This window comes from Alexandromys fortis, unplaced genomic scaffold (assembly GCF_014885135.2).
Source record: "Alexandromys fortis isolate MF-2015 unplaced genomic scaffold, M_Fortis_MF-2015_v1.1 scaffold_190, whole genome shotgun sequence".
In the NCBI taxonomy this organism is placed as follows: Eukaryota; Metazoa; Chordata; class Mammalia; order Rodentia; family Cricetidae; genus Alexandromys; species Alexandromys fortis.
This window is the reverse complement of record NW_026068059.1, coordinates 1,100,542-1,118,111: the sequence shown is the minus strand read 5'-3', so window position 1 is coordinate 1,118,111 and position 17,570 is coordinate 1,100,542. Positions and strand designations below refer to the sequence as shown.

General features: G+C 45.8%; 1 protein-coding gene across 1 annotated transcript in view; it reads left to right on the top strand.

Annotated features, from left to right (window-relative positions):
- Positions 1–6,808: 6,808 nt before the first annotated feature.
- Tecta (tectorin alpha) overlaps positions 6,809–17,570 on the top strand; it is a 69,780-nt gene continuing 59,018 nt past the window's right edge. The window contains exons 1-4 of the mRNA XM_050120078.1: positions 6,809–6,872; positions 10,128–10,261; positions 12,841–13,128; positions 16,845–16,982. Of these exons, the coding sequence (XP_049976035.1) occupies positions 6,809–6,872; positions 10,128–10,261; positions 12,841–13,128; positions 16,845–16,982 (624 nt within the window). The remainder of the gene's footprint in view (positions 6,873–10,127; positions 10,262–12,840; positions 13,129–16,844; positions 16,983–17,570) is intronic.

Below are 17,570 nucleotides of genomic sequence, written 5' to 3'. Positions count from 1 at the left end.
CTCGGCAACATCCCAACAGTCTGTCAAACATGATAAACCCGGGGATCACTAGTCGGTGCCAGAGCCCTCGGGATCTAGCTGCTTCCCCAGAGAATTACTTCTCAACACTGCTAGCTTCAGGACCAAGACTTGAGTGCATGAGTCTTTTGGAGGACACTTCGTATCTAAACTAGAAATATTTAAGTTTAGACTTTATCTCTGTTCAGTCTTCCAGGATAAAAGTGGTTTGACTGAATCATTTCCCTGCCATCTGAGGTCAGTCACTGTCCCTGAGAAACAGTGGCATGCTGAGGGCTCAGCTGTGCTCGGTCATCCACAGATTGAGCATTTGGAGATCAGAGGCACTAGAAGAGCCTTGCTAAATGGGAGTTCATAGCCTTGGTCCCCTCTATCTCCATCCCTGTGGCTGTGGCCACCTTATAAATGTACCCATTGTACCAACCCTGACAAAGCCTGTGTCACATCAGCCAGTCGAGTGCTTTTGTCTACGCAGTCCCTCTTCTGTAGCAGATGCTCTCGTGGGTGTTGATATACAACACAAAGATCTTCACACTTGGCATTCTCTCCCTTCTGTCTGTTCGTGTGTCTCCACGCCAGACCTCCCTGTCACTGTTGTCACCGGTTTTCCAACTTTTCGAGTCGCTGTCCAGCTGGCAATGTGGTTCAGCACTGCCTCTGAGTTTGCACATACTGTCTCCGCAAAACTCTTCTCCTTTGGTGAAAAGTACACGATGTGATGGATTACCCAAAGCTCCACACACCAGGAAGATGCCTCCTTCTCATTGTTAAAATCACCAATGTTCGTGAAAATTCCCAGGAGAATCACACAAGACATACATGTGATGCTGTCGCATAGCTACAATTTATCTGCTATACACATACACACACACACACACACACACATACACACACGCACAGAGTACACATCACCTACACAAACTCTGGTGGGATCTGAGTTCTGGGTGGCAGGTGACAGAGCCTGAACTACCGAGTTAGGCAGTTTGTTCATGACTCTTCTCTGAGTTTCATTTCCACCCTATGATAGATTGCTGGGGTCTACCTGCCTTTGGACCTTGGATCCAATAGGGTTCGGATCATAAGAGAAAATAACCACATGGCCATTGGTCTCTTGGACAAATGTCCCATCAGATGCCCCAGTCACATGCCAGCAGTTTAATTTGAAGAGGCGCATCTCTTTGCTGCCAGAGGTGTGACCTGATTGCAGAACACTGGGGGCCTGCATTGTAGCTTAACCACCAGGCTTTGCTAGGAACTACGCATTTCATCTCTCTCCACCACTAACATCTCCCACATCAAATGGTCAGCAGGACCTAGGGCCCAAGTGGCAGCGCTGTTTGCGCTGTAGCCCAGAGCTGCTATAGACTTCATTCACACTATCGGCCCAGCTCCATGCGGGCTGACCTCCAGAACTGGAGCCATTTTCCTAGGTCTGGAATGTGTGGCCTTCAGAACCCAAAAGCAGAGACAAAGAAAGGAGAGTCTTCTAGAGCTACAAAACAAGGATGTTGCCTTTCACTTTGGAGGAGGTGTTCTTGGCCACCAGGTTTTGAAAGTTTTATTAAAACAGTATTTTCAAGTCTGGAGGATTTATCTTCCACTTTGTAGAACAGATGGCACCAGGACAGCTGACCTTCTGCCATCCCTAGCTCATCTTGCCCAGGATGCTGAGGTTTGTTACTATGTAGTGAATCAGCATGATGTACTGGGAGACCCAGATGGTGCAGAACACTCGGCATTATATTATGAAAGAAGTGTCTTAGTCCATTGTCTGACATTATAACAGAATGCTAGAGACCATGTGAATTATAAAGAGAAGAGGTTTTGTTGGTGTCATGATTCTGCAAGTCTAAGAGAATAATGCTGGTGCTGCTTAGCATGGTAGCCTTCTATTGTTCCAGGCATAGTGAAAAGAAGAAAGGCCAGCATGGAACAGAGAACAGAACAGAGAAGGCCAAGACTTCACAACAGCCTGCTCTCATGGTGGCCCTGTCCTGCCAGAACTACAACTTACTCTCACGAGATAGCATCAGTTGATCAGCGAGGCTCCACCCCTAACACATCTCCGCTCCAAACACTTCTCCTGAGGCACAGCTCTCAACACTGCTGCACTGAGACACTCAAACTACCGCGGTGACCGCCCATAGCCCTGGGATAAAGCTTTGAATGTGTGTTGCCATTTGTTCCATGAGACAGAAGCTACTGCCGGCCTTCATCCCCAATGTGTCTTTCACATACCTGAAGCCACACTCGTTGGCTCTGAAAAAGAGAGCATGTTGGCAAGGCAGTTACCTCTTTGATTAGTCTGCAGTAGTGCACAGCCAATCTCTAGCCACCAGCCTGACCAGTGATAGACTCCACCACCCCTCAACTCTTAAGAGTGACAGGAATCTTGACCAGTTAATCCCCGCCCCAAGCCCAGAACGCACCCTCTTTTGTATTTACTACCTTGACTGACAGGGAGGGAGCTCTTTCAAATGCTCGAAGGCATCTCTCCTTGACACGTGTACCTCCCAGCTTAACAATGTTGATGCTTTCTGAGAAATACATTGCTGACAACTTTGTCATTGCGCAGATGTCACAGAGTTCCTACACCAACTAGGACTACAGTATAACTTGGTGATGTCATCTTTTGTGACCACTGTTGTATATGTGGTTTGCTGTGGACAGAAATATTGCCATGTGGTACATGACTATGTATGTAAGGACATTTATATTTAATTTTATGTACACACAGAATATGCATAAATATGTATTTGTAATGAATCATACAATAGGCATGTGTGTATGCATATGTAATTTTTGTATTTTTTTTTCCACACAGGCCCTGTTGCTCTCTAGTAGAGCTTCTTGATGCGAGCACCTAACAGAATCTTGTCACTCAACAGGAGTCTCTGGAGCAAAAACCTTCCCCACAGGACATCTTGCTTCATTTCACAGTTGCTCCAATCAGCCATCTCTTTCATAGAAAGAGCATAAGAAACCTGGAGCACAAAACAGAAATATTCAGTGCCTAACAACTGTTCTCTTTTCTTTCAGGGAAATTCATTTCTTCTTACTTCTTTCCCTGGTGTCTTTTCTGTCAGTTATGAACGAGTGTCAATCTATGTCATGTCCATAAAGCAGGAATATCTTGGGTAACTGGCACCGACCCACCCCAACTTCATCCATCCCCAGTCGAAATCCTGGCAGGAATCTTTATGCCCCTCGCACCTTCAACCCAATGTGTCTTGCCATGAATAAAAGCCTTTGTTATTCATCTATCTGTGACCACCAGAGTGTGCAACCAGAGCACGCCCCCACCGACCCGCTTCCAGCCCAGCAAGCCTCAGCCAGATCAGCCTCTTTGCCGAGCACCTGGTTCTCACTGGTCGCCAGAGTCCCAAAGTCGTTCTTATTCATTTATGCCGCCATCTTGTGACTATGGTTCTGCTCAGATGGCCTCCCTCCCGGCAGCAGTTCCGCCTCAAGAAGGATAAAGAATTTAATGTGGGTCAAAAGGCTGAGGTAGAAATATCCTTGAGTGCAGGAGAAAGGGGAACTGAAGCAATTAGAATATTCCACCAGCAGGGTCTTAAGATTCATCCTGTTTTACCTCTGGACAGTCAGGTCTGATGAGACTGGACTAAAAGCTTAATCAGGGCCAGGCAAAGGGCTCTGTTGCTCTGGGTGAGTCTTGGACTTGAATTTAATTCTATTTCACACAGGCATCAAGCAACTATGTCTTCCGGTTCATAAATGTGTGCCCATTGGAAGAAAGGAGTCGTTTGACATCTGTAAGCGAGTCTATGGGGAGAATTCACATTTCCAGGGAAAGAATAAACGCATTGTGCAATGCTCACACAATTATCACAGGTTTTTGGCAAAAGATGGGAAAACTTATGGTAAAAACCTGGTTCTCCTAACACTCTTGTCCTTTTAGCACAACATATGCAAAACTGGGATTGTTTTGATTCATTTTATTTCTGGTGCAGGCAACATTTCAGTGTCTGGCCAGAGAAAGAGTTAGACAAATGTGAAATTCCTATTGATTTGATTCACAGGAGGACTTCTCCACTGCATCCAAATTACTTCTTTTTTTTTTTAGTAAATTCCACTTTGAGTATTTTAACTTTGTTGGTAGCAAGAGCTATTTTGCAGTCCCCACATGTTTAAATTTTTCTTTGAGATTTTTGTATATGAAGATTGTATCTATATCACTCTTACCCCCTCCTCCCCTCAAACTCCCCCTTTCAAATTCATGATCTCTTAATTATTATTGTTACATAGACTTGCACACATACATGCATATGTACATGCATGTATATATACATATTTATATTTATATGCACAAATGGAAACACAATCTACTGAGTTCATCTAGTGTTGCTTGTATGTGTATTTGCCCATAGTTAACTAATTTGGATTGGATTTAGTTTATGTTCACTGGTCTTGTGCAAGCATCAAGCTGAATGGTCTTTCTTTGTTTGAACCCCTTTCCAAAGTCCTTCCTGGGCACTTTCATCAGGGGAAGCCTGTACCCCACTACCTGTGAAGACCCTTAGGGGTATCAGCCTAAGGGTCACAGGTGTAGTTTCCTTTTTCTCCTTTGCCTGGGAAGTGCCCCTGAGCATCCTTGAATGAATCAGAGAGAGAGAACAAGGAATAAATACCTAGACACATTTGGGAAAGTTTCATTAAATACTTTATATATACCCGTGGGGGGTGGGGAGGAAGGGGGGATCAGAGTAGAGTCTTTATGTGAACAGATAAGAAAAGAAGAAAGCAAGAGAGAATGGAAGAGAGGGAGAAGGAAGGAAGGAAGGAAGGAAGGAAGGAAGGGAAAGGAAGAAAGAGAGAGAGAAAAGAAAGAAAGAGAGAAAGACAGAGAGAGAGAGAGAGAGAGAGAGAGAGAGAGAGAGAGAGAGAGAAAGAAAGAAAGAAAGAAAGAAAGAAAGAAAGAAAGAAAAGAGGGACAGACAGTGGAGAGGGAGGGATGGAGGAAGGAAGAAGAGAGAGAAAGAGAGAAAGAAAAAGGAAACTTCAGTAGAAAACCAACTTCATTTAACTGTCGGAGGGAGCCGCTTTGTTGGGTTTTCTCCCATGCTGGTGGATGCTAATTCTGTAATGCTAGACACTTGCCTTCTCCTGGGTACAAAGAGAAAGGGAGGGTTTCCTTTGTGTTTTCAGTGCAAAGTGATTCCGATCAGAGAAAACCAAGGTTTCGGCTCCAAGTACCTGACATTTCCATCTGAATCCACTTTTTTTTTCTTTTAAAGGAGGGGGGAGGTCTAGTTTTTCAGGAAAAGAGACTCTCCACGCAGTCCTGAAACCGATCTTCAGATTTACTTTTCCTTAATCAATAGAAAGCAACTTGATTGCAACTCAACACTCCCCGACGCTAGTGCAGGACGAACCGAATTTTTGGTTTTAAGAGTTCAGGATTCGGACGTCATTGCAGGGATCAGAAATAATTGGCAGAGAGACGGGAGAACCGGTGTGAATTCTTATACCTAATTTTCCTGACTCACCGAGATTTGGCTTCTTATTTCCCACTCAATTCCTCCAGCCTCGACAGAACAGGTTAGTGGCATGTTTTCATCAATACAACTATCTAAATGACTCCTCCTTGCTGCTTCTGTCCGCCCCGCTCCCCCAAGGCCTCCAGCCTGAAGCTTGCGCTGCCTCCGCCCGAGCTGCATGTGATATCTGCTGGAGTCCTCTGCCATCTGCAGCCAAACTAACTAGATTTGCTCTATGCTTGAGACCTCCATGGCCATGACTGATAGCTGCAGATAGCCATGAGACTCTCACAGTATCAACTCATTGGTTTCTTCTAAAAGTTTGGCTTTAAAAAAAAAAAAAAACCCGATAACCTCAAATGATAAGAGCAGGGTGTTTATCTTTAAGAACGCTGTGGGGAGCAGGTTTCCTGGTCTGTGCCTGGGTTCTCAAGCAGGTGCACGTTGAACTTGGAGCTTGCGGGTGTGTTTGCATCTCAGCTTTTTTGGAGCATCGCAGACCATCCACGTTCCTAACAGAGGGTAAAGCCACCCGCTCAACTGAGCGTAAATTAACATGCAAACGAGTTCAGCTTTGTGATGTTCCTACTTTTAATTAATTTCCTGGAACTAATGAGTTGCTCACGTGCCGGTTTCTATTTCTGTTGTATTTCCAAGGAGCCACTCTGGTAGGATGCTCTTTGAGCACCAAAACCAACCACCGATCATTCATTTCACTGCGGAATGTTGGTGGGCAATCTTAGACCACCCGTGAGTCTGATTAGTAAAATACTGGGTTGGCTTCATGTCATTGAGAAGAGGATGACATACTCTAAATCCTCCTACCTGGAGAAACACGTGGTCTTTTAACCAACATTTCTTTGACCCTGATGGAGAATGCCCTGTGAGATTAGGACTGCTGGGTCTTATAGAGGCTAGCGTTCCCGAGACCCAGTCTGGGACCTGCATTTTTGGAGTTGGATGCTATTTTTGTTTGAATCAGATGCAGATTTCCCTTGCTCCTTGCAAGTTGCATCGACTCCCCTCTAATTCCCTGACCACCCATGTACACTTCTAGGCAGTCTTCTTCTGGGGGGTCTACCTTGTTCCCCAAGTGTTAAGCTCAGGAGGACCCACGAGCCTTCTGGGAATTCCGACCAACTCGGCAGGATTGACGCCATGATGTGAATGCGTTCTGTGATGGTTGTGGTGTGTCTCGGGGGGTGGTTTGCCACCAAACACACCTGGTGTTGTATTTACTCTGGCAAGCAGGGGATTTTTTTTCTTTTTTCTTTTTTTAAAATTTCAGGATGAATTATTCATCATTACTTAGAATTTGGGTCTCTTTCATCTTCGCACTTGTTCAGCACCAAGGTGAGTACGACAGAATCTCATAAAGCTCTTGATCAGCACGCTCTTGAATTTATAAAGAGACACTTTTGTTGGCATCATAATTGCAAGGGCAGGTGTACATGTGTCTGCAGATACAACAAGGTGGGGAAAAAAGTAAATTAAACTCTGTTGTCAAGGGTAAAATGCATTAACTTTGAATGATGCTCACTTTTTCTTATTTAACTTTGAATACAATTTGTATATACTGGTGAAGGTCTATAAAATAATGCAGACTAATTCTCGTGCAAGTACATGTAGGAGTTGAGGCTGTTCATCACCTCTCTCGTCATCGATCCCATCTAGCGTATGCTGGAGACTTTAAAGAGTGTTCTTATGTTAGCTCCATGTTAGGAAGCTGCAGCAGTAATGATGGTGTTGGTGACCTGTTTCTCAGGGACCGATGACATTGGCCAAAAATGTAAAACTACAAATGGAATAAGCTACTTAGCTCCCTGAGTGCTCATGATCCCTTCTTTTTTCTCTGTCTCTGCCTTAAGTTAGCAAAGGACCATGTGTATGTCTTCCTCCTGCTGTTCTTGGGCTTTTAGATTAGAAAGATAGGGCAATCCGTGTACATCTTGTTCTTCTAGGGTTTATATTCCAAAGCACCTTTGTTTTGCATGTTTATATGTTAAGTTCAGATGCCACATGGTTTCAGGTCTTGGAAGGACCTTTCCTTTAAGATCATGCCCACTGTCCTAGAATTGGGTGAATTAATAGTTGTATTACAGCCGGGTGGTGGTGGCGCACGCAGGAGGCAGAGGCAGGCAGATCTCTGTGAGTTCAAGGCCAGCCTGGTCAAAAAGAGCAAGTCCAAAAAAAGAAACAAAAAAAAAAAAAAAAAAAAAAAAAAACTACAGAGAAACCCTGTCTCCAAAAAAAAAAAAAAAAAAAAAAAAAACCAAAGTAACAATAGAGTGATTTCCCATCAATAATCCCAGTGACTCCATTTCCCACCTCTACTCCAAGGAAGTGTGGTTTTTTTTTTTTTGGTGAAAAGGAGAAATCTTAGAAACACAACTCTACTTACTGTGTAATTCCTAGTTTAGAGAAAGCATGGGTAGGGATAGTGTTTCTGTGGCTAACTCTGACACTAGCCATAGGCCATGCTGCCAAATGTGCTGTTTTCAATGGTAATAGGTTCTAAGATGGCAATCACTGCTGTTTACTTCTGTCCCCTTTTGTTGAGTGTCCTATTTATTCAACAAATCTTTATTGAGGTCGTACGGTATTGGATGTGCTTATCTGTAATATTCTTGAGATGGAGACTGTTAGCTGTGTGTTATTTCTGTTCAACATCACAAACTAAGTGAAGAATCTTGGAACAAACAGAGAGTTAGGGCGGTCTCCACCGTCAATGCTTTCTGTGTCCTTAAAAGCAGGCTTGATCTTCCCTTCTCCAGACAGATTGGCCACTGCTGTGCAAAATACCAATTAGACCTTTGCCTGGCAAGGATTGCATGCCATTGCATGACTCCCAAAAAGTTCCCCATGAAGGACAGATCTGTAGTTTGCCTCTATATGTGCTAGCAATTCAAGGCAGCCTATCACCTTTGAATTTAATAAGCACCTGTGTTTAATACCAGAGGAAGAATTACAAACAGTTTTTTTAAGTTTCTATCTTCTAAAAATTTGCACTTTGTTGCCATAATGTAAGAATGCTCAAAGAGCCTTTCTAAATACGGATTGTGACATCAAACCCAGATCACTGGCTGAGTGCTCCCCAGATATGATCAGCCACAGCCTCTCCTACAGGTTAGGATTTGGTCAGTTTCCCAGACTTCTGAGATGCGCGGCATAATGTGTGAATACTAATGACTGGACTAGTGCCCTGCTTTCCTGATGCTGTCCCCCAGAGAGTGAACCTTTATCGGGGCAGACTTGCACCAACTCCAGAGCGAAGGTGCGGGCGCTTTGCCTGGCCCTCCAGGCTGCTGTCTGTCCACTCTGCAAGCTCTTTTCAGGGGCTGTTGTCCGCTTACTAAAAGGCTCCCCAAGGGGAAGAACTGGCCACGACCAGCTATCCTCCCCGCTATCAGCTCCATCAGGGCAAAGCAGGGATTTTCCCGGAGAGTGCGGTGACATGAGACTGGGTGTCAGCTTCTGGACAGACAGGCTTGAGGGCTGTGACCACAGCCCAGTGTGGATCAGCTGCCCCACCCCCACATGGATCAGCTACCCCCACCCCCCACCCCCAGAAAACTACAGATAAACTTTCAAAGGAAGAAAAATGTTCTGTTATTCAACTTTCATTCAAAAAGAGAAAGAACAGTGACAGAGAAAAGTGACACCAGACATGACATGTTGATTACTTCAGAGGTGCAGTTGTGCCAGGTCCCTGGTAGCATAAGCCCTGGGGACATTGTCTTATTTTTTTCCCCACCAGTCTGGGCCATAACTTGCAAGAGTTTGCACCCCAAGCATCCAGGAAGGGGGTCTGTGTAACGCTTCATCTCTGACTAAGAGGACGAGGAGGAACATTGTGTCCACCCTACAGAGCACTTCAGCACTCCACGTACACACACACACACACACACACACACACACACACACACACACGCACACACGCACAACTCCCTCTGCTGGAGAATCCCATGTCTGCTTTTTGTGACTAGAGCTGGGCAGACAGCCTTGGGCCAGTCTCCGTCAATGTCCCTTATAGGCAGTGACTACCTACCCTTTTCAGCCCACTTTGTGCTGATTCCAATATTATTCTTCTTGGGCTCTGATGCCTTCTGCTGTGTGGCAGGAAGGACAGGGGTCTTAGGAAAAAACTCTTGGGACCCTCCTGGTAAATAGAATTCTTAGCTTCGGAGGGTGCTCTCTGGTTACACCCACCTTCTCACCATCTGGTCGTCTACTCAAGAAGCAAGTCCTCCTCAGCCATGCAGATCTAAAGGCTGCCTCCATACCCTGAGAGCCCCAGGTACCCATGGTGGCATGACCTTCCCACCCACGCTCACCACTGCTCTCTCCAATGCACCGGCACACAATAATAAAGCATGCAGGTCTTTGCTTTAAGTAGAGACAGTGTGTGTCCCTTTCCCCCCAGAGACAGAAGATCAAAGATCATGAACTAGGTATAGCATAGACTCGGGGTGGAAAGCCCGTCTGCCTTGCCTTTGGCTTATAAACCACACTCAGACAAACTGACTTTAGTGGGTGGGAGGGGAGTAGCTTGCCGAATGGAAGTGGCAGCTGCCGTCTAATCTTTGTAACCACCATCTCTCTTGACAGCCCAGCCCAGGGAGCTCATGTATCCATTTTGGCAGAATGACACCAAAACCCCTAAAGTAGACGATGGAAGCTCATCTGAGATTAAGCTGGCCATCCCTGTTTTCTTCTTTGGTGTTCCTTACCGCACCGTCTATGTAAGTGCAGCAGCGGCTCCCGAGCGCCTCTCCCTTCTGTTTGCCATTAAGGAAACCACTTTGAATACCCCTTTCTAGGGCTCTGACGATAGAGGATTTATCGGCGGCCAAAACGGCAAGTTCTGAGATTTCATGAGCCGATGGGTTTTATGATTAAGAAAGTCAAAGGTATATTTAATGGCTAATGTTCATAGTGGAGGAGTATACAGGGCAATAAATTGCCTTTGTGGGTGATTAAACCCCGAAGTGAAGCAGAGGCTCCAATGCCATGCACATCATTTTGGCTACTCAACAAGATAAAGAAAAAAAAAAAAGATACAATGAACCACAATAGGAGCAATATCTTTTTTTTTTTTTTTTTGCTCCCTTCTGGGGGTGTGGAAAGTTTAGGCATCTGCTCTTCTTGGGCTTCCAACCAATTTGAGGCTGAGCTGGAGCGCGAGAGATGGATAATCAATGATTGCATAAAAGTTGTTTGCAGAACTGGCCACCCTTCTCAGGTCGGTAGCTGTGCCAGAGGGTGCCATTGTCGAGCCCGTGCCATCGCTGAGCCCGCGCTAGGAAGTGCTTCCGTGGCTGTCAGAGCTCTTCCGGCACCTGCCTTCTCAGGCTGTGTAGTTTGGAGGGTTTAAGTTGCTGCTGGGGAGACTGTGGTTTGGAGCAGCTGAGCCTGTCTTCATCTCTGCCTTCACGGACCAAGGGAGGCATAGGCAGATTCTGCCGCATCTCACCCTAGGTCTGTGCCCTACCCTGGAGGAACAAACAAATGAATTTGGAGCATTTCCATGTCTGCCCCGAGGCTGCTGCTTTGGCGGCTGCTGGTGTGCAGTGAGAAAATCACCCCCTCTCCCACTACTCTAAGGAAGGGTTCCTGAACCAGGGGCAGCGCCACCTGCCTTGTCACCTTCCACCCCAGCTGACTCAGAAACCAGGGGAGAGAGCCCACTAATCTGCCTTAATGAGCTCTCCAGGTAATCCTGGTGCCCCTCAAAGTCTGAGAGCCGCTGCTCTCAACCATAGAATACAATCAAAACACATACGTCTTTCTCTCTCCCCGCCAGCCTCCTCCGCAGGTGAGCCTCTGTGTTTTAATTACACCGGTTCTTCCCTAGCAAATACATGGCTCTGGCATCCTCCTCACAGAGGGGGCCTCCCTGGACTGTGTCTGAGGGAGCTGACTGTGAGTTCTGAAGTGTGCTGACCTGCTTTTGAAAATGAAAGGCCTTCCATTCTGGGAGTCTTAGCCTCCCAGGCCCCTAGGGCCTGTATTTCAGCCAGTTCCTCTTTCTCTCTGGTTGCACAGTGTGACATAGAGCTCCACAGTTCATGGCCTTGCAGAAGCACAAACCATAGTTGAGGGCAGGATCATTGGGGGGGGGGGGGGGGGAGGGCAAACTATCCCACGAGTTCCCAGTGCTTTGAGTAGTACAGTCTTTCAATCATCCGAAGACCTCTGGGTGGTTCTTTGTTCCTTGAAGACAACAGGATTCCAACATTCCCCGGCTCTGGCCCTCTCACACCAAAACCTCACAGAATTTCTTCCGATGCGTGCTGAGGTGTCCTCAGTCTAGTGTCAAAGCACTTCCCCAAGGAACTAGGGTCACTGCTAATGTCTAGCCTGTTGCTGATTGGTGGGAATAGAACAAACAGTGTGACGTAGAGGGCAATCATCCCCGGCTTTCCTCTGCCCAGGAACTGTGAGTATCCCCATCACAGGTGTTTCTCTCAGACACAGGATGGATTTCAGGTCCTGAATGGACTGAGGGAACACACTGCAGTAAGGTTTTGTTATTCCTAAGCCATTTTTACATGCAATGCGAAGTACTCGTGTCTCAATTTCTATGCAGTGATGGCACAAAGACACTGTCAAATGACAAGAGCCGGACATCCTTAGGTCTTAACCTTGTCCTTTTTCTAAGTGAGGAAGAACTTACAATAGCAAGAGAAGTTTTTCTTTGTTTGTTTATGTCTTACCCAGAGCATGGTATGGCTCACCCCGAGATCCGATTTCATCGAAGGGGTGTTTGAGTCATGTATCTTTGACTCATTATAGAGTAAGTCTTACTCATTATAGAGTAAGACGCTAAGAAGTGCTTCAATTATTAACTTGAACTGTACTTTCGAGTTTGTTTGTTTTCCCCTGTCTGGTTTGCATCTGTGAACATGTGGCTCTCAACAAATTAGTCTTTTTTGTCTCATTATCCCCAGGTTGACCTAACACACACACACACACACACACACACACACACACACACGCACATGCACACGCACCCCCCCACACAACCCAGTAGCATTTAATAAATGCAGATAGAGATCGGACCGAGAACATGGAAACGAAGCTGGTTATTAATAAGGAATGATGCTGACTACAAATTAAAAGTGAAAGCAAACCAATGAGACTGTCTGGGAGTAAGTGAACCTCCTCATCTGAGCGTTGGGAACAGGTACTCAGGGCTTCAAAGTCAGCAATTTAAAAGCCCTTTTCATCCAGGTGATTGGCTGTGTGTCTGTCTTAATCTGTGACTCTGAAGTTTCCCTGTTTTCAGGTCCCCTGTGCAAAACCTCTCTTATTTTTGTAGGTCAATAACAATGGTGTTGTTTCCTTCAACGTGCTAGTGAGCCAGTTTACGCCGGAGTCCTTTCCCCTGACGGACGGGAGGGCCTTCATTGCTCCATTTTGGGCAGATGTGCACAATGGAATTCGGGGGGAGATCTATTACAGAGAGACCATGGACCCCGCCATCTTGAGAAGAGCCACCAAGGACATCAGGAAGTACTTCAAAGACATGGCGACCTTCTCTGCCACTTGGGTTTTCATCGTGACCTGGGAGGAAGTCACGTTCTACGGAGGCAGCAGCACCACGCCTGTAATCACTCAACTTTCCCCCTTTCCGCGGGCCTCTGACACCTCGTTCTTGTCCGTCCTCGCTACCGAGCCGCAGTCTAATTGCCAGAGCTGAGGAATGTCAGCTCGCTTGAGTTACACTAATGGGTCTTGCCACCCACTTTCCAGGAAACAGAGGGAAATATCAGTGTGAACCAGTCCAGTCAGCTGAAATATTTCAGATGCGTCACCTGTCACAATTCATTACCAGTGTCTAAGAGGCGTCCCTTGACAATATTCTTGCAGGAGGCAGCACTCGATTTTGTGAGAGAGTAGCTGAGACCCCGAGACTTGTTCAAGGCCATGCGATTAGGGATCTTTTGAGGGACACAGAGGCCATTTTCTCTTGCCAGGGGCACAAATGTTTCTCACTATCAATAATTTCCCTTTTCTCCCCCTCAATAAAATATGATAGGAAGAGAAAAGCAGGGTGTCTGATTTGGGAACAAACAGCCTGGTTCATTTTATTATGTTATGACTTTTTTTTTATTGTGACCAGGGCTGAAATGATTCATATTTGATGTTAATTAGAGTGGACAGTTAAAGCAATTCCTGAATAAAGTTTCAACATCTGCTCTGAGATCCCAAATGAGCAGTCAAATAAAAGTCAAATAAAGAAGATTATCTCTGGTAATATCATAGAGGCAATCAACTTTCTGCCTATAGGGGAAAACCCCCAGTTTCCATGGACACATACAGCTTGTTTGGGTGACCACAATAATGGAGGTTTTTGAAGTTGCAAACACATGCATCTTCAACTCCAGTTCCCTAGTAAGCAGAGATGCTTTAAAAATATCTGTTCTCTTCTTTCGTAGGGTTATTTCTAATTCCATCTGTTTTCCTGGCAATGAGTTGACTATTTAGGGGTAGAAGAGAAATCCCTGTGTACCAGAGAGAGGTTCAAAAGTGCTGGCTTTGCAATTCATGGCTAGGACGCAATGAGCATGTGGTTTAGTATTGTCTGACTAGAGAAGCTCAAAGCACTTTATTGCTAAGAGGTCCTGCAGAACAGAAAGACGCACATATAAATGGCAGATGCATTGGCTAGAAGTAACCCCTAAAGAAGCATGCCTTTCCCTCTGTCACGTTATGGCTCGCTAACGACTCCTCGGGTGATACTTTATGTTCTTTAAGCCTCATATCTTACAGCGCTAGAATGCAGGGTGCCAGCAATCGATAAATTTTAGTGTCAGTGAAGGGGTAGGGGAGAGAAGAAATGCCCATCAAATGCTGACCACCATTTTTCCTCTACCGAAACCTCTACTGGCTGTAAAAATGGCCAGATAATGTGGGTGCTTTCTGCTCCCTACTTTGGGGTGAGTTTCCGAAGCAAGTAAGATCTATTTCCATGAGGATGAACAGTAAAACTTTGAAGGATTTGAGCTCTATGAGAGAAAAGAAAAAGATGGTTTCTGTAGAACAGCAAAGTGCCCATCATCCCTATCTATGATATGGATCCACCTCTCCAATCCAAGACTGCCTGCTTATCACTGGGTCCACTAAACAGGGGGTTGGAGAGACCTTAAGGAAAGGAAGGGACATGGAAGCCCAATTAAAGAGGAAATGGATGTATTTAGGGAGAACTGGTGTTTACTGAAGTTCTAACTATGTGTCAGCCCTGGAGTCGGCTCTTTCTTAAGCCCCATAAAAATTCCCCAAGTGCTATGTTCCAAGGGGACAATAAGAGGGGCTCAAGCCTCCTAAGAGACAGAGCAGAGGCTTCACGCTGAACTCTGTAGGCTGGCTCCTAACTGCTTTCTTCAGGCACTTCCCCCAGGTAGTATTCTGAGAAGTTCTCTGAATTCTTGTGCTAAAACAGATCTAGAAAGGTCTTAAAATGAATATTGGAAAAAATGTGTTCATAGGTATGTGTGTGTGTGTATGTGAGTGTGTGTGTATATGTGTATGTGTGCGTATATGTGTATGTATGTGTGTATGTAAGTGTGTGCATATGTGTATGTGTGCATAGGTATGTGTGTATATATGAGTGTGTGTATATGTGTGTATATGTGAGTGTGTGTATATGTGTATGTATGTGTGTATGTAAGTGTGTGTATATGTGTGTGTGTGTTTGTGTGTGTATGTGTGAACACCTGAGGAGTGTGCATATGTTAGATAGGTCAGCTTTGGGGTGGCTGGTTGGCTTAGGGAAAACATGAGATGGCTGATTTGGGGAGGTACTCTCAGGACTTGTTTGAGCCACAGGTATTTCCAACCTAAAGTTGATAGAAATTCACTTCTCAAGGGGCATCTTACTATGAACAGGGTCCAGCTTCTTTCCTTGCACGACCCTAACTTTGCACCTATCCTTTGAATCTGGCCCTACTAGTGATCTTGTAGAAACCTTGAGTTTATTGATCATTCATTTCTGTGTCCCACTTTCCTCTTTTGTTGAACAAACCCAAAGAATGAAGGCATATACACAGCCAACTCTATCATAAACGCCATCGGCTGTGGCAGGCACAGGGCCGGAGGAGAAGGCTCTCTTTCACAAAAGGGGCTTTTCTTTACTAGCAAGGTACTCTTCCCTGGGACTGTCTAGAATGGGCTTCCAAGATCCTCCACCCCAGTCTGATTACACAGGATAGGAATTTGGGTCTTCCTCTGCTCTCTTGCTGAATGCTAACTGGGGCGCTCTCAGGCAGATGGGAAAAGGATGAGGCTTGAACAGAGAAAGGTCATAACAGCTACTTTTAATTCTCTTTTGATCTGCATTACCTGAAAACACAGGTCCAAGGGTGGGGATTAGGAAAGGGAAATAGGAAAGGTCAAAGCTTGATGCATCTTATATCTGAGTACCAACTGCAAGGTTGGTTTGGATTTATGTAACATCTCTGTCCTCTCAAAAGTTTGTGATTAAGACTGCATGGGGTGACCATGTCCTGAGAGGCAGACTGAGTGTTCTGGCTGCCCCATGTACCATGACCCTGTCACTGCTCAGTTTCCAGCAACTCATTTCCCTCAGTCCCTAGTTACTTAGCTCTAAATGGAATGGACTGAAACCATTGCCCATCTTAGCATCAGTCCGAGTTACGGATGAGCACTGATGATTTGCAGATACTAAGTCATGCATAAATGCTCAATTAGAGGAACATTTTCTTTCCAGAAAGTGAGTCTTAAAAATCACTTCCCAACTTTCGTTTTAAAAAGGGAAGACGTCTCATCCGGACTAGCGATGTTTTCCAGGAACTGGGAGAGCCCAGTCCAGAGGACCACTGTACTGGAGCTTTGGGTTCTCTGCATCCCTCCCCGCCCCACCCTGCCCACTCTGGCTGTGGGTGTAGGTATGGGTGCTGAGATCCCTGGCTTGACTCTTTTCTATAGTTTATTCTCATGCTGCCATCTGTAGGTGTTCTCAAGTCATAGCATGCTCAGACAGGTCCTCTGAATCTTCTGTTTTGGTCCAAAAGAGATATCACGGGGCGGGGTGGGGTGGGGGGGAGCACTGAGTCAGACTCCAGGTTTATCTCAGCCAATTTCTCATTTGGATACACAGTCCTACACAGCTTGCTTTTTTGCACTGGAGGCGAGGACAAATTTCGAGAAAAGACAGAGCATGAGGACCGGGAAGCAGTACAGTTCAGAGCTGTTTGGTGGTAGGGTGGAGGGTGGGGGTGGGGTCGGTCCATAGAGGTTGTGGAGTGGCGGGGAGCCACCACTGGGTGAGGAGCTCCTGAGCTTGTTCTACACATTCTGCAGGTGAACACCTTCCAGGCCGTGCTGGTGTCCGATGGCTCCTACACATTCACACTCTTTAATTACTATGAAATCAACTGGACTACCGGGACAGCGAGTGGTGGCGACCCCCTGACAGGCCTTGGGGGTGTGATGGCACAGGTAAGAGGCTCCTCGTCTTGTCCTCTTGTAGATTTAAATTATTACATTTTTTTGCTTGCTTTGCTTAGCATCATGGACAGAGCCCTGCCGATACCTTTGTTCTAGAAACATGTCTGATCTTGTAGTTGCACTGAGGGGCTAGCCTTGTTCATCTTTTCTACCTTAATCTGGGCATGAGGTGAACTAGACAGGCCTTCCACACCTTGAATGGCGGCATGGTGGAGTTCAGAGAAAAAGGATCCTCTTGTTTCCAGGTGTGATGGATTCTTAAAGTAGTTGGCACTGTGCAGTGCTGGCACATGCCCTTAATCCCAGCACTGGGGAGGCAGAGGTAGATGGATCTCTGTGAGTTTGAGGCCAGCCTGGTCTATAGAGCTAGTTCCAGGACAGCTGGGGCTGTTACACAGAGAAACCCTGTATCAAAAAAACTAAAAATACAAAGCAAACAAACAAAAACAAGTAGTTAGCTCAGATAACTAATAGAAACGGTGTTCACTCAAAACTCTCTCTCTCTCTTTCTCTCCTCTCTCTCTCTCTCTCTCTCTCTCTCTCTCTCTCTCTCTCTCTCTCTCTCTCTCTCTCTCTCTC